Here is a 25,983-nt window from a genome sequence, read left to right as displayed (position 1 = left end):
AATGGAAACCCACAATGAGGCCCCTGTCAATATTATACGCGTATGTGTCGTTCACAGTGATCACTCAACATCTGATGCAGTTATGTACCCTCCCAGGCCTGATAACACTAAACACGAACAACACTAATGCACTCTGGTGGCCATTCTGGCATGCAGCATAGCAACTCTACCCTCATTTACATACCCACCAAAGGTGTGTACGTGTACAAAATTACTAAAAATAATATCTTACAAGGTACTTAATAATTTATGCATTTTTATTCAAAATCATTACGACTAACACACATAATACACACTTCCCTTGCCCTCTCCACCGAAGATATTTATTGCCTAGCGCCTTCCACTCATCCCCTACATAGCAAACCTCAACCAGAGCAAGGGAGCTGGCTTCAGTCCCGTTATCACTGGAGGTAGCAGACATTAGACATTAAGTACAGAAAACTTTCTCAAAGTTACTAAGGTGACAGCGGAGGACTTAAAGCATTAATAATTTTAAATATTTCCAATTCACAATCATTGATAAGTTTATAAAAGATAAATAATATTGTATTGTGGATGTTTGGAAGTGATCTGATAGATAACCTTGTAGAATGACACCTGTCGTTTTTTATTAGTGTGTTATTTCTTACAGGTATGTTACAGGGTTATGCGTGTCATAATTAGAGTTTCAACGGACTGAAAAGTGTTATATTAACTGAATCAAGAATGAAAAAAAAATATGGCTTCCTTCTTCACAAAGTAATAGATGAGGGAGATTTGCAAGTACAAGTAGCCGAGCCAATGTAAGAAGGCCGAGCAGAGAAGAATGAAGACAGATAGTGGTTCTATGCAACTGCTGATCATAGCGAGTGATTTCAGTGAAATCCAAACCACAAGGATGTGACTCTCCATTTAAAAACTGCCAAGCGCATGAGAACCCAATAACCTCCCAGGCGAAGCATGTGACCTTGCCGAGCTGAGAAGAATGAAGTAGATAGTGGTTCTATGCGACTGCTGATCATAGCCAGTGATTTCAGTGAGATCAAACCACAAGGATGTGACTCTCTATTTAAAAACTGCCAAGCGCATGAGAACCCAATAACCTCCCAGGCGAAGCATGTGACCTTGCCGAGCTGAGAAGAATGAAGTAGATAGTGGTTCTATGCGACTGCTGATCACAGCCAGTGATTTCAGTGAGATCAAACCATAAGGATGACTCTCCATTTAAAAACTGCCACGTGCATGAGAACCAATGACCTTGCCGTGGTGGGGAGGATTGCGCATCTGAATGAAGCAGATAGCAGAGCTGCAAGTGCAAAATTATCAGGTGGGTCTCTGTCAAGAGACCAGACTAACGAATCTTCATTGAAAGGGGGGTAGCAGCCTTTTGGAAGTTGCAAGAGTGACAGTCTAGACAATTGACTGACATTGCCTTGTGATAATAGTCAACACAGCGCTGTGTTGATACTGGAAACTGCAGCTGTAACTAACTCTGGAGGACATGCAGCTCTCTCTGTATGAATGACTTACTGATGATGGCCTCCTCCCAGGTAAAACGGTCCCCCATTCGGATCTCCGGATCATCAGAAAGATGAATACCGACATTCTGAGTTGGAGCATGGAATGTTAAAAGTTTGAATCGTCGTCGTAGGCTAGACAATTCTGAAAAGGAAAATGGATAGACTAAAGTTACATGTATTTGGTATAGTGAAGTACGATGGCATGAAGAGCAGGATCTTTGGTCATGCAACTACAGAGTTATAAACACAAAATCAAACCGGGGAAACGCAGGAGTAGGTTTAATAATAAGACAATAGGGCAGCGGGTAAGTTACGACCAGCATAGTGAAAGGATTATTTTTATCCAGATAGACACCAAACCAATGCCCACCACAATAGGCATATAGATGCCTACTAGTTCAACGAATGATGATGAAATCGAAGGAATATACAAAGAGATAGAGATTTAATACAATATGTAAAAGGTGACGAGTAGAGCCCAGATTTCCATGCACTATCAAATCTCAAAATATGCATGCATTCACGACTATAAACTGGAAAATATGCAATATCAAAATTCAATTTCTCTTGAAACACTGTGCAACTACCGTAATTTCTCCAAATTGTCTTAATTTAAGCTCATTCATTTATCTGTCAACATATTCTTAAACACAGAAAATGATCTTTCTACGCCACAAGAAGTGACAGGTGTACACTTAAATGAAAACATTTGGGACCAATTGAGGTCAAATTGTACGTCTTCTGCATTTTTACCACAATACGTCTTATACTGAGGAAAGCAACGGTAAACTACCTCACTCCTCATTTCCCTCGTATGCCTCTTCAGTGACACCTAGGCTATCTATGACAGCTGTTGGTGGAGCTGTAGAGGATCAAACCAGCCTTTGGGATGAATACCTAACATACACACGCCTTATATAAGCTTGACGAATTCAAAGTCAGGATTTGATCGGATCACTCTGTTCGACCTCAATAACTAGTAATGACTGCCTGCTGCGATAACAAAGATGTGTGACGAGTGAGAATTCTGCGTAGGAAATTCCAGAATAACAACAGATGAGGGTTCAGTGCAAAACCAATGTTTGTGAGCTATCTTAGTAAATGAAACGGCGTACGGCTTTTAGTGCCGGGAGTGTCCAAGGACATGTTCGGCTCGCCAGGTGCAGATCTTTTGATTTGACGCCCGTAGACGACCTGCACATCGTGATGAGGATGAAATGATGAAGACGACACATACAACCCGGCCCCCGTGCCAGCAAAATTAACCAATTATGGTTGAAATTCCCCACCCTGCCGGGAATCGAACCTGGGAACCCTCTGAGCAAAGACCAGCATGCTAAGCATTTAGCCATGGAGCCGGACTGCTATCTCAGTAACGTGGCGTCACAGAAGTGTGATACAAGACACAACAAATGAGCCATCAATGAGTAATGCACAATTTAAAGTTCAATTTATAGCAATATATAACTGAGACACCTTAATCCTAAGAATTACAGCTTACGTCAATGTTTATTCAAGCAACAGATAAGAAAGTGCTTGGAAATTGGATTACAGGACCTCTGGCATATGTACTAACATTGTCACAAAAGATGCCCGGAATACATTCTCTCCGTCTCTCAGTAATAGACATACCGCATAATGAGGAAAAATAGTCCCAAATTCTGCACACCAACATTCATAAAAAGCACTATCATGTAAGTTAACATTATATATATGCCAAAATCAGAAGAAAATTCATGTTCAATATAAATGTCAAAATATTCGCTATTAAATCCAAAATCTTCAAAATATGCATTATGCATAAATTTTCTCCTAGAAAGGCCAAAACATGCAAACATGCAGGAAAAAAGAACGGTTATCTAAAATCGTTAAGCCATAAGTGTAACTAGCTTATTTAAAAACATGCATTTGCATGGAAATCTAGGCTCTAGTGATGAGAATCTAATTATGATGGGAGATGAATGCAGTGGTAGGCCAAGGAAGAGAAGGTAATACAGTAGGAGAATTCGGATTGGGACAAAGGAATGAAAGATGAAGTCTGCTGGTTGAACTCTGCACCGATTGTAATTTAGCACTTGCTAGGCCTAATACTTGGTTCAAACACCACAAACGATGGCTGTATACATGGATGAGACCTGGAGACACTGAAAAGTATCCAATAGACTTCAATGTAAGGCAAAGATTCAGAAACCAGGTGTTGTATTTCAAAACTTTCCCAGGAGCAGATGTCGACTCTGAGCACAATTTGTTGGTCATGAAATGCCATCTGAAGTTGAAAAACTTGAATTTAAAAAAAAAAAAAAGGAGATGGGATCGAGAGAAGTTGAAAGAAGAGAGAGTGAGCAATTGTTTCAAGGAACATGTTGCACAAGGACTAAATGAAAAGGCTGAAGGAAACACAATAGAAGAAGAATGGACAGCCATGAAGAATGTCAGTAGCGCTGCTAAAGAAATGTTAAGAAGAAAGGAAAGAACATCTAAGAAGCAATGGATAACTCAAGAGATACTAGACCTAACTGATGAACGACAAAAATACAAGAATGCAAAAAATGAAGAGGGGAAAAAAAAACCCAGGCGATTAAAGAATGAAGTGGATAGAAAGCGCAGGACAACTAAGGAAGAATGGCTGAAGAAGTGCAAGGATGTGGAAGGTTGTATGGTCCTAGAAAAGGTAGATGCTGCATACAGGAAAATCAAGGAAACCTTTCGAGAAAGGAAAACTTCTCGATATACTAAAGACAATGGGTTGGGATATAGTACCATATCTGAAGTACATGTTTGATTTTTGTTTGCATGAAGGAACTTTACCAACTGAATGGAGAGTTGCAATAGTAGCCCCTGTATATCAAGGAAAGGGTGATAGGCATAAAGCTGAAAATTACAGGCCAGTCAGTTTGACATGGAAAACTCAGATGGAAAACTACTTCTAGGGAAAGAAGACAAGGCAGAAAGATGGCAGGAGCATATCCAACTGTTGTATCAAGGCAAAGGTGTACATGATATGGTTTTGGAACAAGAAAAGCTGTTGATGCTGATGAAATGACAGACAAAATTTTGAAGTCAGAAATTGGCAGAGCCTTGAGCGACCTAAATAGGATGTGGTGCTGGTAAAACCAGATGAGCTCTATAGAGAAACCGAAGTAATAGATGGTATTAGTGATCACGAAGCTGTTTTTGTGGTAATTAAAAATAAATGTGAAAGAAAGGAAGAGATTAAAATTAGGACTGTTGGGCAGTACCATATGGCTGATAAAACAGGCATGAGGGAGCTTTTAATAAGCAACTATGATCAGTGGAAAACGGTAAATAAAAATGTAAACAGACTCTGGGATGGGTTTAAAGCAATTGTTGAGGAATGTGAAAATAGGTTTGTACCTTTAAAGGTGGTAAGGAATGGTAAAGATCCACTATATTATAACAGGGAAGTAGAGAGAGACTAAGAAGGAGGTGCAGATTGGAAAGAAATAGTTAGAAATGGCTGTGGAAGTAAGGAGAAATTGAAGGAACTTACTAGAAAATTGAATCTAGCAAAGAAGTCAGCTAAGGATAACATGATGGCAAACATAATTGGTGGCCACACTAATTTTAGTGAAAAATGGAAGAGTACGTATAGGTACTTTAAGGCAGAAACAGGTTACAAGGAGGACATTCCAGGAATAATTAATGAACAAGGGGAGTGTGTATGTGAGGATATTCAAAAGGCAGAAGTATTCAGTCAGCGTGGCCACACTAATTTTAGTGAAAAATGGAAGAGTACGTATAGGTACTTTAAGGCAGAAACAGGTTACAAGGAGGACATTCCAGGAATAATTAATGAACAAGGGGAGTGTGTATGTGAGGATATTCAAAAGGCAGAAGTATTCAGTCAGCAGTATGCAAAGACTGTTGGTTACAAGGATAATGTCCAGAAATGAAATGGCGTATGGCTTTTAGTGCTGGGATATCCCAGGACGGGTTCGGCTCGCCAGGTGCAGGTCTTTCTAGTTGACTCCCGTAGGCGACCTGCGCATCGTGATGAAGATGAAATGATGATGAAGACAACACATACACCTAACTCCCGAGCCGTAAGAATTAACCAATTAAGGTTAAAATCCCCGACCTAGCCGGGAATCGAACCCGGGACCCTCTGAACCGAAGGCAAGTACACTGACCGTTCAGCCAATAATGTCCAGATAGAGAAGGTGACTAATACTAAAGAAGTATTAAAATTTACCTATGACAGCAATGACATTTACAGTACGATACAAAAGTTGAAAACTAGAAAAGCAGCTGGAATTGATAAGGTTTCAGGGGATATACTAAAGACAATGGGTTGGGATATAGTACCATATCTGAAGTACATGTTTGATTTTTGTTTGCATGAAGGAACTTTACCAACTGAATGGAGAGTTGCAATAGTAGCCCCTGTATATCAAGGAAAGGGTGATAGGCATAAAGCTGAAAATTACAGGCCAGTCAGTTTGACATGCATTGTATGTAAGCTTTGGGAAAGCATTATTTCTGATTATATTAGGCATGTTTACAAAATTAATAAATGGTTTGACAGAAGGCAGTTTGGGTTTAAGGAAAGGTTATTCCACTGAAGCCCAACTTGTAGGATTCCAGCAAAATATAGCAGATATCCTGGATTCAGGAGGTCAATTGGACTGTATTGCGATTGACTTATCTAAGGCATATAATAGGGTACATCATGGGAGACTACTGGCAAAAAATGAGTGCAATTGGACTTGACAAAAGAGTGACTGAATGGGTGGCTCTGTTTCTAGAGAATAGAACTCTGAGAATTAGAGTAGGTGAAGCTTTATCTGTCTCTGTAAAAATTAAGAGGGGAATTCCTCAAGGCAGTATTATTGGACCTTTATGTTTTCTTATATATATCAATGATATGTGTAAAGAAGTGGAATCAGAGATAAGGCTTTTCGCAGATGATGTTATTCTGTACAGAGTAATAAATAAGTTACAAGATTGTGAGCAACTGCAAAATGACCTCAATGTTGTGAGATGAACAGTAGGCAATGGTATGATGATAAACGGGGATAAAAGTCAGGTTGTGAGTTTCACAAATAGGAAAAGTCCTCTCAGTTTTAATTACTGCGTTGATGGGGTGAAAGTTCCCTTTGGGGATCATTGTAAATACCTAGGTATAAATATAAGGAAAGATCTTCATTGGGATAATCACATAAATATGATTGTAAATAAAGGGTACAGATCTCTGCACATGGTTATGAGAGTATTTAGGGGTTGTAGTAAGGATGTAAAGGAGAGAGCATATTTGTCTCTGGTGAGACCTCAACTTGAGTATGGTTCCAGTGTATGGGACCCTTACCAGGATTACTTGATTCAGGAACTGGAAAATATCCAAAGAAAAGCAGCCTGATTTGTTCTTGGCGATTTCCGACAAAAGAGTAGCGTTACGAAAAATGTTGCAAAGTTTGGGCTCGGAAGACTTGGGAGAAAGGAGACGAGCTGCTCGACTAAGTGGTATGTTACATGTTATAATTCTCATGTTAGGTCCGTATTGAAATGTACGTAAATACAAAGTTTGTTACAAGTGTATATTTATATATCCACCTATTCAATACAAAGAGATCTTTTCAGAAATTAAATATTATAAAATGTTAAGGGACATGTTTCGCCCATATTAAGGGCATCATCAGCCTCAAATTCAAACCTGTATGGTGAAAAATCAGGATCCTGATTGCTCTTACAAGCCATAAAAAGAGGATATCATTATAGGTGTCAGTCTAAACATACAAAATATTAGAATGTCCTTGGCTAAAATTGCAGTATCAAGCTGCATGTCATAAGTTCACATGAATATACTTTCCGGAGCATTGAAAAACTTGTTGGGATAGGGCAGTAAACAGCTCAGTCTTTATAACGAAACAGAAATGTGCCTCCTTGAAGATGATAAGAAAAAGCAAAGCTGATACACTGTTACAAACGTCAATATCGTATGTTGTGATAAGACAACAGATCTCTTAAATGGCTGTTCAGCTGCCTATAGTCTATTTAACTGGCTGAAGGAGTGAAAGTCGAATGTGTTATGATAAGATAAATCTTCCTTACGTAATTGTGGGAGCAAGGAAAAAGCATTCGGTTGTCTATAGATGTATTTATCTTATTTGAAGGACGAAAGTCGAAGGTTTATCGACGTTGATAGAACTCTTTGGAGTGAAGTCTGTAACAAGAGGAGAGTGAATGCTTAGGAAAGTATTTTTGAAGAGCTCTACCACCCTCTCCTTTCCCTCCTCCCTCTCTTCTACTTTCCTCAACATCCGCCTTAACCTAATTCCTGGATAACACTCTACACTGGTACCCTTTCCTCCACACACTTTCCCATGTCTAACTATAGAATCCCCCATGACCAGAGCCTCAACCCTACCCACTTCATTTGATCCCCTCCTGGTCAGCATTTCCCTTTGCTACCTCTTCCCTTTCTCCTACTTCCACACTTCTCGGCAACAGTTCCCTGTACCTCATCTTCCCTCGGTTGATCTACCTGCAGTGACTCGTACAGATTTCTCACCGACACCTGTCCTGAATTTTGATCCTGAATGGAGCCCTTAGCCTGCAATCTCCTTCCCCTTAAAACATTAGACTACCTGTCTTCCACAATTCCCCCCTTTCCTTCCCATCCCTCTATTACACCTACTGTAGCCTGTACATTGTTTGGAGGCCTACTTTCCTTCCTGTCCTCTGAAAGAATCCTAATTATCTCCCTCAAGCTCTCATATTCCTTAATGCCTGGCCACACCCACATTTCCTACACTCGCACTGCTTAGCCATTTTTTGCTAAATAATAAAAAGAAAAGGAGAAATAAGATAACTTATTCTGTGCAAAATAAAAATGAAAGGAAATAAATATTGTCTAGGTTAGTTCACAAAGATAACACGACAGTAAGATAATTAATATAGACTACTACTACCTACAATACTACTTTTATTCCTACAACACGATGAAAATTGCTGTTAATTACTGGAAACAATGAATAATACACAAGAATTACACAATTCTTAACTGCAGTTAAGTCTACCCTAATTACAACAACAGAATTTTAGTAAGAGAGTTACTACAGATACCACAGAAACGGTACTATATTACACAAATATTTCACAGTAATAGAACAAACACACAACTTTCTAATAATATGCTATAAAAACTACAATAATTTTAAACTATGTTCAGACTAAGTACAGATACTACAATACACTACAATAATTTTAAACTACGTTCAGACGTATTCTAATTACAACAGGTTATTACCAAGCAAAAACAGAAAAGAAAATTACCATTAAAGTTCGAAATTCACAGAACTACTCAAATTTATAGAATAGGCACTCTAATTTCTAATAAGTTACTATACTACACTACATCAATGTTAAAACTACGTTCAGACGTATCCTCGCTTCTTACTAAGCACAGATAGAAATGAAAATTCCAATTAGGCCTAAATTTAGATATTCGCACTAGGTCATCGGCCCCAATGTATAGAACAGGCAGTAAAGGAAATCAAGGAGGAATTTGGAAAGGCAATCACAATCCAAGGAGAAGAAATCAAAGCCGTGAGATTTGCTGATGATAATATTTTATCCGAGACTGCAGAAGATCTAGATAAATTGCTGAATGGTATGGCCAGAGTCGTGGATAAGAAGTACAAGATGAAAATAATTAAGTCCAAAACAAAAGTAATGGAGTGCAGTCAAACGAGTTAGGTTATGCAGGAATTATTGGATTAGAAAATGAAGTCTTAAATGAAATACAGTAGATGAATATTGGATAATAAAATAACTAATGATGGCAGAAGTGATGACGATGATGATGCTTGTAGTTTAAAGGGGCCTAACATCGAGGTCATCGTCCACTAATGGTACGAAATGAAAAGGCAACAAAGAGTTCAAAATCATCCACTGACCAAAATAAGACAATGTCATGAAGAATGAATGGATGGACATGAACAAAAAAAAACAAAAAAAAAAATAACAAACAAAAAAACAGTGGATCCAAAGCAAAAAAAAGGTCATAAATAATAGTATTACTGACCAAGGGACCATAAAGCATATCCTGATCGAGGATGCTTGATGTCTAAAGGGGTCCAAAATCCATATCTAAGGCCCCACAGAATGGTACATGTGGCGAGTAAAGTTGGGGTACTAATCAAAAGTAGCGAAGGATCACGGTGTTCCACACAAGATGGTACTACTCACAAGTATTGATGATGATGCTTGTTATTTAAAGGGGCCTAACATCGAGGTCATCGGCCCCTAATGGTACGAAATGAAACAACAAAAAAGTACAAATGCATCCAATGACCAAAATAAAATAAAAAATGTCATGAAGAATGAATAGATGGACATTTACTCAACAAAAAACAAAAACAGTGGATCAGACTAAGAAAAAAGATCGTAAATAATAGTATTACTGACCAAGGGACCACTTATAAAGCACAATGCTTGATGTCTAAAAGGGTGCAAAATCCATGTCTAAGGCCCCACAGAATGGTACATGTCGCGAGTAAAGTAGAACCATGGTATTTGTCATGTTGGGGTACTAATCAAAAGTAGCGAAGACTCACGGTGTTCCACACAATATGGTACTTCTCACAAGTATTGTACTTCGTACAGGGAACACAGACCTATGGTGTTTCTCACACAATGGTGCCACTCCCAGCCAACGCAAACCGATGAGTCTCCTAACCTAGGTGTACTAATCACGGGCACCGGTATTCCCGTGTGTTCTTCACATAGTGGGCACCAATCACAGGCAACGCAGACCGACGGTGTCGCTCATAATGCGGTACAACACACAGGCTACGCCCAGACCCGCGGTGTTGCTCACATGGGTACGACGCACGGGTACTGGAAACCCCCAGGCCAGCCTCTTTACTGCTACGAATCACAAACCTATTTCATACGTAATTTAGTGGAACTACTCGCAAGTACAGGCAACCCATGGTGTTCCCCGCATGATGGTACGAATCAAAAGTAGTTTCATGGTTCTAATTCAATCATCCCTTGGTCGCCCCTTTTAGTCGCCTCTTACGACAGGCAGGGAATACCGCGGGTGTGTTCTACATGTGCGTCCCCCACCCGCAGGGGGTAGTGTGTTTGGTCCACGAGAGGTATTTTATTTCCCTCAAGTCCATTGGCAAGCCACATGGGAGTATCGCCTCTCACCCTGCTACGCCAGCGTAGTAGGTTTGTGGGGCAGAAGTGAGGACATAAAATGCAAGCAAGGAAGGCCTTTCTTAAGAAAAATTTGCTCACTTCAAACACTGATATGGGAATTAAAAAGATGGTTTTGAAGACTTTTGTCTGGAGCGTGGTATTGTATGCATAGCTACCAACTTTTATAAATCAAAAACAAAGATTTTTTAATTATTGGATTTCATCACATATATTTTGCCACGGTCTAAGTGAAGAAAGGACAGGATAAAAGGCATACATATCTACAGTTACAATGTGAATCGACCACAAATTTAAAATCTTAAACTAAGAAACACATAAAAATGTTACATATAATTTGCTTATGGCAAAATACACTGTTACATGTTATAAATCTTGACAGATACATACAAATAATAATATTTATATCACAATGACACACGCAACAAAATGCACAATACTGTATTTTCCTTTATTAGACTGTAAAATGAACGGAAATTTAATTTTATAGGTTTCTCTGAACACTTGGATATAATGTGAAGAGAAAATGCCACCGAGCTCGATAGCTGCAGTCGCTTAAGTGCGGCCAGTATCCAGTATTCAGAAGATAGTAGGTTCGATTCCCACTGTGGGCAGCCGTGAAAATGGTTTTCCGTGGTTTCCCATTTTCACACCAGGCAAATGCTGGGGCTGTACCTTAATTAAGGCCACGGCTGCTTCCTTCCCACTCCTAACCCCTTCCTGTCCCATCGTCGCCATAAGACATATCTGTGTCGGTGCGACGTAAAGCAACTAGCAAAAAAAAGAGAAAATGCCAGAAATTGTCACCAACAGAACTCCCTGGAATACATTCAAGTCAATAAAATTATGAAGTAAGAATGAATACAAATGTAGGGAAGTATGCGAAACTATAACATACAAAACAGATCAATATGTCTCATACATTATTAACACACGACTTTGCCAGGGGAAAAGCACAGAACCGAAAAAGAAAAAAAAAGTGACCTACAACTCCAACGAAATAACTGAGTCACTAGCGCGCGCTAGCCTCTCTTCCTTGCAGGAAGATTGCCATCCCGAACACAAAGGATATACATAGTGACACAAGAGGATGCTTTATATGCCTTACTTTTTAACAATCTGAGATTACAAGATCATTTTTAATGAACATTCCAACAATTTGGTAAGTTTAGTTTTTATGGAACAAAACATTTTTTGATCAGTAGATAGATATAGAGGGTCTCTGTTATAAATCCAAATCGTCCAGCAGTGTTCCTACTCTACGAAACCTAAACAGCTGTACGGGAGCACGTAGCATCAATAGCCAGTTTGAATCTAACATGGTGAGACAGTTATTGCAACACTATATTTTCGAATGGAAAAGTTATTTTAAGTATGAGTCAGCTCAACGGGGATGCAATTTCCTTTATGAGCACAGATTCACATAATTGTAAATAAATTTGAAACTACTGCCTCAGTGCTCAATAAGAAACAACGAACTGTTTAAAACCTGCTGATCCAGCCACAAGAGTGAGTGATCATTTACTTGACCCACAGCTCAGGCCTGGTTTCATCTTAATAGTCGTGTGAACAGTTATAACTCTCGCTATTGGTGTAAAGAAAATCCTAATGGTGTTTATGAAAAATGGCACTTCCAGCATCTTTTATAAGGTATGATTTCATTTAAGATTGTACATACACTTTCTGCTGAGGCGCAGAGTACAAACACTGCATGCTCGTTCTGGGTTTACAAGAGAGACCATGTAGTCACCCGTCCTAACCTCTTCCTTGCTCATCACATATTCAATGTTTTAAGTACTGTACTAGAGAATGTTTTACGACCATGTATGAAGACAATGTCCTTACACCTCTTTAAGATTTTCACCCAAGCATATTTGTAGCTGATGATGTACTACTAACTTATAATTTGCTTATGGCATAATATACTGTTACAAGTTATAAATAAACTGTATTGGATATAGGCCTAGATTGTAACAGTCGTAAATAAAAACAATAAGACAAACCACCTTTCCAATACTTACCAATCATTACAACTGGTGGTATAACCCTTTCAGACCGAGTACGCACAATTGTGCGGGTTCGTATTTTAGTTATCCCTGACCGTATTTGATGTTTTTTCGGCGCTACACCGGACTGCAGTGATTGTGCAGGACATGTGGCGTGTATTTCAATTGATTTTAGAATGCGCTTGACCGCCAGGGCGAAGGAAGAAGAGTTTAAAAAGCACAGTTGATCGGCGAGATGGCAGGAAGCAGTAGTGCCGAAAGTAAGTATTTATTTACTGCGTTTATATTAATCTAGAAGCTTTACTGAATACCGGAATATATTCAATGAAGTGTGTACATTGGTTAGTGAACGTAAATTTTGAAGCTACACCATCGTACGTGATACGAGGTTTTGAATTTTGATACGCACAATTGTGTGGGTCCTGTTTTTCGGATGTTAGTTTTTATTTTGTAAAATAAACAATTAATATGTGTATTGAGGAGCATTTTAGTCAGTTCTTGACGTACAAACAAAAATTCACACCTCCAGTTTTCTTTCAGGTCTGAAAGGGATAAGTTGGGACATGTCATAAGCATCTTAACCTAAAGTTTGGTCAGGGCCCCGAACCTACTGACTTAAAAGTATAATAGTTCTCTAAGAACTAATGTTCTCATTGGTGACAATCAATAACCGTATAATTAGTGTATAAGCTTCTAACAATTTCACATAGGCTAATTAAGATAACAATACATTCATATTGATGGAGGTTAAAATACATCAAATTACATAAGCTGATAAAGTAAATAATCATATTAGATTTTACACTGCTATCAGTCAATCACTAAAAAAACTGTTTAACAATACTTCTAAAATTCATTTTAATTTTTCGTTGAATGAAGTATAAAGTAAAATAAAAATAGTCACAAGTTAAATCTCATTCTATTTGCATAGAAAATGAGTCAGGTACAAAAAAATCACATAATAGTTAGTTGACCAGTGTAATACTTCACATCACAGAATTAATAACACATGAAACTGCATATGTGTGTAGAGGCAGGTATCCAAATTTCCTTTAATAATACGTTAAAGCCAAAATAGGTGTCCTCGAGTTTCTACTGGGAGTTCAACAAAGTCTTAGGTGGAGAATAAAATGCAATGAGTGTGAACTGAAGTCTGAAAATATAAAGGAGAAAAGATATACGTCAGTTCTAGAAAAATTAAAGTATCTAATGAAGTGAGAGTCTAAGACTGCTTACCCCTTATGTTGGAAGAGAGGCGACTAGTCACCTTAGCCACTCAAGGAGGTCTGGCCACTACTATGTGTGTAGTAGGGGTATGCTAGCACGGGCAGAGAGCAAGCTGGGAGGGGAGGGGTAGGCGTAACCTTGAGAGCGCTAGAAGTTGGCGGCGAAGTTGTGGCGTAAGGAGCAGATAAGACGGAAGCTGCTGATAAGACCGGAGGGATATTTACAGATTTATAATTGAAAATTCTTGTATAATTATTATGATTTATATAAAAATTAATAAGTAACTTGGGGACTTGTTCATTATCATTGGAGACATCATTATCAATTGGAGACATCATTCAAATTTTATCAAAGTGTTGATCCAAAAAATGTAGGTATTTTTGAATTCGGTGATTAAGTTGCTTTTATTTACATATTTAATAATGTGAAGGTGCTGATCAATTGGTTCCGACTACTCCCATCGTGAGGTTGGCGTAAGAAAATAGTACCTGCCATGTAATTGGTTGAAATGGTATGAAAAGAACATTTCTTTAAAGGTTCCCAAGAAATGGCTAACAATCGCCAAACTCAAAGGGGATATACCACAAAAATTATCAAATGAGAACTTTTATACATCCAGTCTCTGATCCACAATTCCAATACCTCTTCAGCCCATAATATTCAAGCTCATACAAGGTTAGCTGTCACCGTATAAACTGCCTAGCTGACACACCAGTCATTGGTGTGCTTCAATATCTGGAATTCCCAATCATACAGAAAATAAGAACAAGAATAGCACAGCCTACAAAATACCACATTTTAAAGAAGAGAAAAAACCTTGTGGATGTACAATGGTACGGTGTCGAAAAACATTCAAAATGCCAACTGTATAACACACAGTCAGCTGAAGGCATAAGGGAAGAAAGCACAACATTTAGTGTTGAATCCATACTGTTCAGGGTGACTGAGATGAATTGAGACAGACCTCAGCCTCCATCGGCATGCGGGTCAGACGGGGTGAGAAAGGAAATGTCCAAAATGACAGATAAGCATTGAATTCAGAGTTTTCTAGTTTCTGACAGTCCCAATCTATAGCATAGAGTAATCACTTATTTTTATTATTTGAAAGGATCCAGACAATGTGGGCTGCCACAAGCACAAACCTTACACAAGAGGGTCAAGCTTGCATTCAGGAAACAGCAGGTTCAAACCCTCAATTGAGGCCACTCCTATCCAAGTGTCGGTGCGACGTAAAACAAATTTTAAAAAGTTCGTAAAATATCAATCAACAAGAGTTCACTTCACAGCCAAATGTTCAGAAAGTGCATGAAGCACAAGACAGGTTACTTGATTTAGTTATAACAAAAAACTCCCTGAGACTTCATTGCTATTGTGATCACTGTCATGTTCAGAGTGCACAGTTTGAAACAGACACTGTGGCTCTACCCCATCCCCCATCCTAATAAAGGTAGGTCCAGTGTCCCCAGTCTGTCACAAAATACACTCCCTTCGAGGGGCTTTTTGCAACTGTCCACACAACACGTAATAAAACAGACCTTTTGTAGCTCTAACTTTTCATGTTTCTCATTTATCCTTTCAACTGTCCTTAATGTACCGACATTCAGTGCATTGTGAGGTTGTCAGAGCTGCCTATATTTCATGAACTGGCAACAAAAAAATTAACAACATCTCCTCGTGGTTTTTACAAACATACCATCCTCCATACCTACCAGGTTGCCACCATTCCTCTTCCATCATTTTGCCCAAGTTGTTTCTTCTTGTATTCGTTCTACTGAATCAATCCACTTTGTTCTCGGTCTCCCTCCCACTCTCTTTCCCTCAAATTTCATCTCCAGTACCTGTTTTGATAATCTATTCTCTTTACATGTCCAAACCACCTTGGTTTATTCCTACCAATTGTCTCATTTAGGTTTTCTATTCAAACACCTTCATTTCTCAATCTGTCTTTCCTATCATACTTCTTAGGTATGTCATTTCTCTGGCTTGAATTTTACTCTACTCCCTACTTATCATTGTCCAGCTATCAGCCAAATATGGGTGCATATTTTGTACATTATCACTTTACACTTCGTTATTCCAGACAAAGGTTTCTTACACTCCAGTAGAATGCACCCTCTTGCTAATACTACATGTCCAGCCTTGTATTCACTCCCTAGGGATTTGAAACTGTCCAGAATTCCAAGGCTTTGACCATCAATTTTCACAATGCCTTTTTCCTCTTGATATAACCATGGTCTTGCTTTTCTCTGCACCCATTTTTATACTCTACTTCGCAATTTCCCCATTCACTGCACAAGCTGTTCTCATACTTCTTTGTTGTTCATTCCCCAGACCACAATAGTAGTAACTTCATCTCCCTATTTGTATTGGGTCAAATTCACTTCTGCACAAAATGTGTGCTCCTAAAATGCCTGTCCCTACATTATCAATGAAGAGTGCTGATCTCGTACTCTGCTCCAGACCTTCCTGTAATGTTGGAAGATGCATACTGCTGCAAGATGCAAGAGACATCCATGAACCTAATATGTTAGGTGTAGTGCAGAGGCACTTGTAACTAAGTTTTTCTTTTCATAGCTAACTGCGCTGATGGCAGTGAGCACCACATGATAAACTATACCATTTCAAAAGGCAAGTCTTAGCTCATATTACACAGGCAAGTCCATAAATATCTGTAATTTTGCTCTAATTGTCTTTAGGTTAGCTCTATGGCGTTGTGTGCTCACCAGCTGTTAGATGACACCGTTGTCTAAGTCTGCGGTAGGTTTTAGGGTTATCAGATCAGTGCAGCTTGCGCTGTTGCAACGTAAAGATGGCTGCGCCACTCTGTTTGCACCAAGGAAGAACAGCATTCCGCAATCCGTTTTTTTGTGGTCTAGGGTGTACCAGGAGCGGAAATTCATAGAAGACTTTCAACACAATACGGGGACAAAGTTTTGCCACAGAGAAATGTTTACCAGTGAACTGAACAGTTCAAAAGGGGTTGCACGACCAGGAAGGATGAGGAAAGATCCGGGCATCCATCTGCAGCCGTAACTGACGCCAATATTGAACAAGTGCGTGATATGATCCTCAATAACAGACGAGCGAATGTTGATGACGTGGCAAACCCCATGAAATCATGCATAACAGGCTTAACTTTCACAAAGTCTGTTTAAGATGGGTTCCAAAACAACTCAATGAAGAGCAGAAGCACAATCTGTCAGCACTTACCCTACTGGACCGTCATGCAAATGAAGGTGAAACGTTTCTGAAACTAATCATCACTCGAGATGAAACATGGGTTCACCACTTTGAACCAGAGAGCAAATGTCAGAGCATGGAATGGAAGCATCCCAGACCCCAACCAAACAAGAAATTCAAGAGTCAACCTTCTGCAGGAAAAGCGATGCTCATGGTGTTTCGGGACTCTCAAGGGACAATTCTGGAACATTATCAGGAAAAGGGGGAAAATAGTAAACAATGAACGTTAGTTACAGTGATATACTGGTAAACAAGTTGAAGCCTGCAATTGGCAACAAACGCAGAGGTCGATTGTCAGAAGGAATTCTTTCGTTCTTTCCTTGTACTGCCGCCCACACTGCTCAAACTCTTCATATACTGCATTTCGAGGTGTTGAAGCATCCTGTGTACAGTTCCGATCTCGCCCCGTCGGATTACGATCTGTTTGGTCCATTTACAAATGCTCTAAGAGGCCGTCGATTCAGTTCCAATCAAGAGGTGAAGGAAGTGGTGCATATGTGGCTTGCTGTGCAGAAACCTTTTTTGCAGAGGGTGCCAGAAACCTTGTGAAACAGTGGACCATGTGCAGTGAAAAGCAGGGTGGCTATGTTGAAAAATGATATCAATAAAAAATTGCAGTCTTTCTGTAATAATTATAAAACTTGATTGCAATTACAATCAATCAATACTGATCTGCATTTAGGGCAGTCGCCCAGGTGGCAGATTCCCTATCTGTTGCTTTCCTAGCCTTTTCCGAAATGATTTCAAAGAAATTGGAAATTTATTGAACATCTCCCTTGGTAAGTTATTCCAATCCCTAACTCCCCTTCCTATAAATGAATATTTGCCCCAGTTTGTCCTCTTGAATTCCAACTTTATCTTCATATTGTGATCTTTCCTACTTTTATAGACGCCATTCAAACCTATTCGTCTACTAATGTCATTCCACGCCATCTCTCCGCTGACAGCTCGGAACATACCACTTAGTCGAGCAGCTCTTCTTCTTTCTCTCAATTCTTCCCAACCCAAACATTGCAACATTTTTGTAACGCTACTCTTTTGTCGGAAATCACCCAGAACAAATCGAGCTGCTTTTCTTTGGATTTTTTCCAGTTCTTGAATCAGGTAATCCTGGTGAGGGTCCCATACACTGGAACCATACTCTAGATGGGGTCTTACCAGAGACTTATATGCACTCTCCTTTACATCCTTACTACAACCCCTAAACACCCTCATAACCATGTGCAGAGATCGGTACCCTTTATTTACAATCCCATTTATGTGATTACCCCAGTGAAGATCTTTCCTTATATTAACACCTAGATACTTACAATGATCCCTAAAAGGAACTTTCACCCCATCAACGCAGTAATTAAAATAGAGAGGACTTTTCCTATTTGTAAAACTCACAACCTGACTTTTAGCCCCGTTTATCAACATACCATTGCCTGCTGTCCATCTCACAATATTTTCGAGGTCACGTTGCAGTTGCTCACAATCTTGTAACTTATTTATCACTCTATAGAGAATAACATCATCCGCAAAAAGCCTTACCTCCGATTCCACTCCTTTACTCATATCATATCATATCATATCATATAAGAAAACATAAAGGTCCGATAACACTGCCCTGAGGAACTCCCCTCTCAACTATTACAGGGTCAGACAAAGCTTCACCTACTCTAACTCTCTGAGATCTATTTTCTAGAAATATAGCAACCCATTCAGTCACTCTTTTGTCTAGTCCAATTGCACTCATTTTTGCCAGTAGTCTCCCATGATCCACCCTATCAAATGCTTTAGACATGTCAATCGCGATACAGTCCATTTGACCTCCAGAATCCAAGATATCTGCTATATCTTGCTGGAATCCTACAAGTTGAGCTTCAGTGGAATAACCTTTCCTAAAACCGAATTGCCTTCTATCGAACCAGTTATTAATTTTGCAAACATGTCTAATATAATCAGAAAGAATGCCTTCCCAAAGCTTACATACAATGCATGTCAAACTTACTGGCCTGTAATTTTCAGCTTTATGTCTATCACCCTTTCCTTTATACACAGGGGCTACTATAGCAACTCTCCATTCATCTGGTATAGCTCCTTCGGCCAAACAATAATCAAATAAGTACTTCAGAATTACTTACTGACTTGCCCTCATACTTCTAGGAGAGTGCATTAAGGCTCAATTAACTTTGTATATCTGCTGCAAACAACCCAACAGGGACAACTTAATGTACACTCACACACCTAAATAAAGTCTAACACCATATGCTTAACTTCGCTTGGCACATAAGTGTAGCAAGTAACTAAGCTGAGCTAGCAAGAAAAGAACATCGTCCTGCAGCAAGCTGCAGCAGAGCAGCTAGGAACGGTGTGTTTAAGCAAGTTCTACAATTTTTAGCTCTTCAATGACAGCAGCCAACGGCTGTAGCCGTGTTGAAACACCGGATCCCGTGAGATCTCCGAAGTTAAGCAACATTGGGTGTGGTCAAGATTTGGATGGGTTGCCACCACGCGCTGTAGGTGGGGAGTAAGAGAATCGAGGAGAGGAAAGGAAATGGCCACCCTACCGTACGTAAACTCTGGCTCGGGCACACCTCTGCAGAGGTTCAGACCTGCCTTCGGGAAGAATACACCCTTAATGACAACACACACAAACATATTTAGCTCTAACCAGGGGGCTGACGCCTCCCAAACACCTTTGCTCACCCCGACCCTAACTAGTTCTTAACTAGTTCGAGCCACTGCAAAGCAGCGTTAGGCCTCTACTTTCCTGTTGAAACACCCTTGGTCTGGATAGATTAGGGTAGGGGAGGATTAGAGTAGTGATTTGGGGACAGGAAAGGGGGTCTGGGAGGCATAAGCCCCTAAGTTTGAGCTGCCGCAAAGCGGCGTTAGGCCTCTAGTTTCCTGTTGAAACACCATTGGTCTGGACTGAATAGGGTAAGGGTGGACGAAACCATTGGTCTGGATAGATTAGGGTAGGGTGAATAAGAGCAGTGATTTGGGGACAAGCAAACGGGTGTGGGCACATAAACCCACAGTTTAGGCCTCTAGTTTCCCTTGTGCAGACACCATTGGTCTGCACTGGTAATACTTTCTTAATAATAATAATAATAATAATAATAATAATAATAATAATAATAATAATAATAATAATAATAATAATAATAATAATGTTATATACTTTATGTCCCACTAACTACTTTTATGGGTTTTGGAAACACCAAGGTGCAAGAATTTTGTCCAACAGGAGTTTTTACATGCCGGTAAATCTACCGACACAATGCTGACATATTTGAGCACCTTCAAATACCACTGGCCTGAGCCAGAATCGAACCTGCCAAGTTGGGGTCAGAAGGCCAGCGCCTCAACCATCTGAGCCACTCAGCCTGGCCTTATTTCTTCATAATTGAGATTGACGTGGGGAGATTACAGAGAAATAAATAATTCTGTTCCAAATATGACCCCCACATTTACAGCTCGAGATCCTAAATACAAACAATATTCCACATTTAATTCTGTTCTTTAATCACGCCCAACCGGACGAGTTGGCCGTGCGTTTAGCGGCGCTTGCATCCGGGATGTAGTGGGTTCGAACCACACTGTCTACAGCCCTGAAGATGGTTTTCCGTGGTTTCCCCATTTTCTCACCAGGCAAATGCTGGAGCTGTAACTTAATTAAGGTCATGGCCGCTTCTTTCCCATTTCTAGGCCTTTCCTATCCCATCATCGCCATAACACCTATCTGTGTCGTACTTGGCTCACAATCTCAGTGTTATTATGGGGCGAGTTATTACTCAACTACTAATTACATTCATTGGCAATAAAGGTCTCGAGTCCAATAACCTACAATCAAAGGGTAGAGAAAGGTATCGAATAGTTGGACCTTTCTCTAACCTATGATAGTGATCAATTATCAATACGGACCATAATAACCATCATCATCATCATCATCATCATCATTTGCCAACTCCAGTTTCTCGGGTGTGGTGTACAAGTGCTCGCCATCTCCTTCTCCAAACATCTTCTGTTCCAGCACATAACTTATGATCCAATAACCTAGGCAGAAAATGCCAAGTTATTTCCATTACAGGCCATTGAGATATTTCTGAAACCTTGGCACTCAATGTGATGCGATTGTAATCGTAGAAGATTAATTCTGTTGTTTCGGGGACTGTGTGTTTGTACCATAGTCAACAGTCTTGCAACTCGCACGCCACAAATAACACACACTTTCCAACACAAGGCAGACGCTGTTCACCCACATTGGAGGGTCTTTAAGAGTTAGCAATAGCCACAGAAAATAGAAGAAGGCAACCTCTTTTCCAAAATGCTTCGTCCCTAAGAATTACAGTGTTATTCCTGCAGACTGGGTGTGCTTGCCGTAAGGCTGCAAGATTGAATAATGGTGTAGTTCACCGGCATTTAACAGTTCAAAGATAAATTTACAGGCACAATAAAGAGTTCTTTTGCACAGCAAACCTTCAGCACTCTAGTTTCTCTTTACATCTTTAGCAATTGAAGGGACATTCAACATATAATATTGATGATGATGACGTTGTTTAAAGGTGCCTAACAGCTAGGCAATCAGCCCCTGATGGTATGAGGTACAACAAAATAATAATTAAAACTTCAAAAGGTATTCACTGACTCAAATCTAAAATGAATGATGATGAAAAAATGATCATGAAACAAAAACAATCAATGGATCCAATTCAGAATGCCTTAAAAACTGGGATGATGCTTTTCATCTAAAGTTGTCCAAAATCCAGGTCACCGGCCTCTCACAATGGTACTAATTACTGGTAATGCAGAATAATGGTGTCCTATACCTAATCACAGGTAACGTAGACTCATGGTATTTCTCGCATGGAGGTACTATTCACAGGTAATGTAGACCCATGGTATATCATACACATTGGCACCACTCACAACACAAACCCATGGTGTTTCGCACATAAGGGTACTGTGTGTTTGAGTCATCAGTCCATAGACTGGTTTGATGCAGCCCTCCATGCCACCCTATCCTGTGCTAACCTTTTCATTTCTACGTAACTATTGCATCCTACATCTGCTCTAATCTGCTTGTCATATTCATACCTTGGTCTACCCCTACCGTTCTTACCACCTACACTTCCTTCAAAAACTAACTGAACAAGTCCTGGGTGTCTTAAGATGTGTCCTATCATTCTATCTCTTCTTCTCGTCAAATTTAGCCAAATCGATCTCCTCTCGCCAATTTGATTCAGTATCTCTTCATTCGTGATTCGATCTATCCATCTCACCTTCAGCATTCTTCTGTAACACCACATTTCAAAAGCTTCTATTCTCTTCCTTTCTGAGCTAGTTATCGTCCATGTTTCACTTCCATACAATGCCACGCTCCACACAAAAGTCTTCAAAAACATCTAATTCCAATATCAATGTTTGAAGTGAGCAAATTTCTTTTCTTAAGAAAGCTCTTCCTTGCTTGTGCTAGTCTACAGTTTATGTCCTTCTTACTTCTGCCATCGTTAGTTATTTTACTACCTAAGTAACAATATTCATCTACTTCCTTTAAGCATTTCCTAATCTAATATTTCCTGCATCACCTGCCTTCGTTCGACTGCACTCCATTACTTTTGTTTTGGACTTATTTATTTTCATCTTGTACTCCTTACCCAAGACTTCGTCCATACCATTCAGCAGCTTCTCGAGATCTTCTGCAGTCTCAGATAAAATAACAATATCATCGGCAAATCTCAAGGTTTTGATTTCCTCTCCTTGGACTATGATTCCCTTTCCAAATTTCTCTTTGATTTCCTTTACTGCCTGTTCTATGTAAACATTGAAAAGGAGAGGGGACAAACTGCAGCCTTGCCAGACTCCTTTCTGGATTGCTGCTTCTTTTTCAAAGCCCTCGATTCTTATCACTGCAGACTGATTTTTATACAGATTGTAGATAATTCTTCGTTCTCGGTATCTGATCCCTACCGTCTTCAGAATCATAAATAGCTTGGTCCAATCAACATTATCGAATGCCTTTTCTAGATCTACGAATGCCATGTAAGGGTACTACTCACAAGCAATGCAGACCCATAGTGCTCCTCTCACAGTAGGACTAATCACGGTGCCGGTATTCCTGTGGTGTTTCTCACTAATTGGAACTAACCACAGGCCACGTATACTCATGCCGTCGCTCACAAAGTGGTACTAATCATAGGCAATGTAGACCCACGTAGTATCACCCATTATGGTAATGTCCACACGCAACAAAAACCCATGGTGTTCCGTACATAAGAGTACTACTCCAAGGCAACACAGACCCATGGTGTTCCTATCATAGGGTTACTAATCACGGGTGATGCACAAACCCATGGTGTTCCTCGCACAGTGGTACTAATCACAGGCAACGTAGACCCAGGGTGTTCTTCATATAGTGGTGTAATGCAGACCCATTATGAACACAGTGGAACTAACACATCCAAGCGGAGCGCTCTCCACTTACTCTTGCTAGATGCTAGTCTATGCAACCGAGCACCCACTCCCCCCCGTCACAGTGGAATGCACACGATGGTACTAATGACAGGCAATGCCCAGATCCGTGGTGTGCCGCATATAATGGTATTCCTCCTAGGTAACGTAGCCCCATAGTGGTACTGATCGTAAGTAACATCGACCCATGGTGTTCCTCACATAATGGTACTTATAACAAGTAGTCCCATGGTTCAAATTTCATCATCCCTTGATCATCACTTTAGTTACCTCTTAAGACAGGCAGGGAATACCATGGGTGTATTCTTCATCTGCATCCCCACCCACAGGGGGTAGGTAGGGCTGGTATACCACAGAATTATTCTCCTCTCCTCAGCAAGAGTATAATTTCTTCAGCTTTACGTGGGAAGGGATGCAATACTTCAGCGACATCAGTAATTTCTCACCAAAACAACTACATTTCAAATCCCAGTCAATACATGTGGGATACTTTAATGAAAAGTCGCATCACACAATTTGTATATCATGTAAAACTTAAGGTCCCAAGGTTATGATAACCTAATCAATAGTCACACAGGCAAGTATGTTTTATATTCTCTTTCTTTCAGTATGAACCATGAATGTAGTTACTGCTACTTCAGCTACATAACCCGAAAATGTTCTACTCGGGAAACTTTTTAATTTTCAGTCACACTTATGGTTTTTATACAAGTTCAAAACTTCCACAGTATGACTTACATTCCTAAATTAAATACCAGTATGAAAAAAAAAAAATCCAACATTACTGTTAAGCATGCATTTACTCCTTCACCCCTTAGCATAAAACAAAAAGACAAATTAGCTTGCAATCTGAGAGCCTTACCTCAATGCCATAAATCCATGCATTAGCATGCTACATAACATACCTTGACTTCTATGTCCCCAATTTTATTAACAGCTCTAATGATGGGTCTTCCAACCATCGAAGGAAAAATATGAGCTGGAAAGTTGGATCCAGCATAACCGCACTTAACAAACTGAAAGGTAAGAACAAAGTGTAAGGAAATGGAATACCAATACACATGGGAAGACTTTGTATACACATATGCAAAAATTGTTATTTACCAACAAAACAAACAAAGAAAAACCAGTCTCTACGAAGCTGTCAAACAGTATATTAGATAAACACATTTAGATTTATATCTAACGAAAAACAGCTTAGATCACAAACACAAAATATAAATAAGAGTATTGCCATTAAAAATACCTTTATTAAAATAAACAACACAAAATTTAAACAATAACATGATTTCCTCTAGCAGAAATTCCCCCTTCAGGTGCAGGCATAATATATTTCGAAATTTTTAATCACAAAATGAATGATTACATATTTTAATGACATTTATCTTGAAGTACTGTCATGTGAATCATCGCATCGTCCCTGTTGTTGTCACATTCAAATTCGTAACACCTCGCATATAATTATTAAATGATAATTTGCTACCTACCCCAGTTCCATTATCGCACACAATTACTTTTCTACCTTGACTGTCCATCAGCGACGAACAGAACGGAAAACAACTTAATTAACTCTTCCTATCCAACTTCGCCGGCACCTCCCACAGCTGTGTGTGAAATCACAACCGGTTCCGCTAACAGGTGCCTAAAGCAGAAACAACGAATAAGCTCATTCGTAGACATATCACTGTAATCAACCTATCAAATAATACGTAACACTGGGAAATAAAATGTAGATCGGATAAACAGAGAAAATACGCCATTCGTTTGAATAATCCGTTTCGATGATTCCACGTTGTTATTTATAAATATTTAGTTATACTTTAAGAGATCTTCCGTTATCCTTGCAATTGGATGGTCCTTTCCAGTCGTTCCTTTATTTTTTTCCTCGATAAGCTTCCTCCTGTTTACGAGGTCGAATACTTTCCCGTAGTCTACAAACACCGGTAATACTCACCCGGGGTATCTAAGGGAGTCCCCTATTTGCTCTAATAGGTAGGAAATTGCTCGTAATGCACTCCTGCTTTTCCTGAATCCAAATTGACATTCCGGTATTTGATTGTTGATAATTTCCAGTAGTCTTTCATTTAGAACTTTCGTGAACATATTGAACGTAGCGCTTTCCAAGCTTGTACTACTAGTGGTAGGCAGCTCAGCTTGTAGAATTCCAGCAAAATATAGCAGATATCTTGGATTCAGGAGGTCAGATGGACAGTATTGCGAGTGACCTGTCTAAAGCATTATAGAGTGGATCATGGAAGACTACTGGCAAAAATGGGTGCAATTGGACTAGACAAAAGAGAGACTTAAAGTGGTTTCCATATTTCTAGAAAATAGATCTAAGAGAATTAGTAGGCGAAGCTTTATCT

The 25,983-nt window shown here is 39.5% G+C and overlaps 1 protein-coding gene across 2 annotated transcripts in view; it reads right to left on the bottom strand.

The window, feature by feature from the left end:
* Positions 1-25,232, bottom strand: part of Arp2 (Actin-related protein 2) — a 205,273-nt gene extending 180,041 nt beyond the window's left edge. For both annotated transcript variants that reach the window (XM_067138557.2, XM_067138558.2), the window contains exons 1-2: positions 25,105-25,232; positions 24,523-24,633 (exon numbers count right to left, since the gene is read on the bottom strand). In XM_067138557.2, coding sequence (XP_066994658.1) covers positions 24,523-24,633; positions 25,105-25,152 — 159 coding nt within the window. In that variant the 5' untranslated portion in view covers positions 25,153-25,232. The remainder of the gene's footprint in view (positions 1-24,522; positions 24,634-25,104) is intronic.
* Positions 25,233-25,983: the final 751 nt, after the last annotated feature.

The sequence above is a fragment of the Anabrus simplex genome, chromosome 1 (assembly GCF_040414725.1).
Source record: "Anabrus simplex isolate iqAnaSimp1 chromosome 1, ASM4041472v1, whole genome shotgun sequence".
Classification (NCBI taxonomy): domain Eukaryota; kingdom Metazoa; phylum Arthropoda; class Insecta; order Orthoptera; family Tettigoniidae; genus Anabrus; species Anabrus simplex.
Note: the sequence above shows the minus strand (reverse complement) of the source record. Positions and strands in the feature narration are given on the sequence as shown.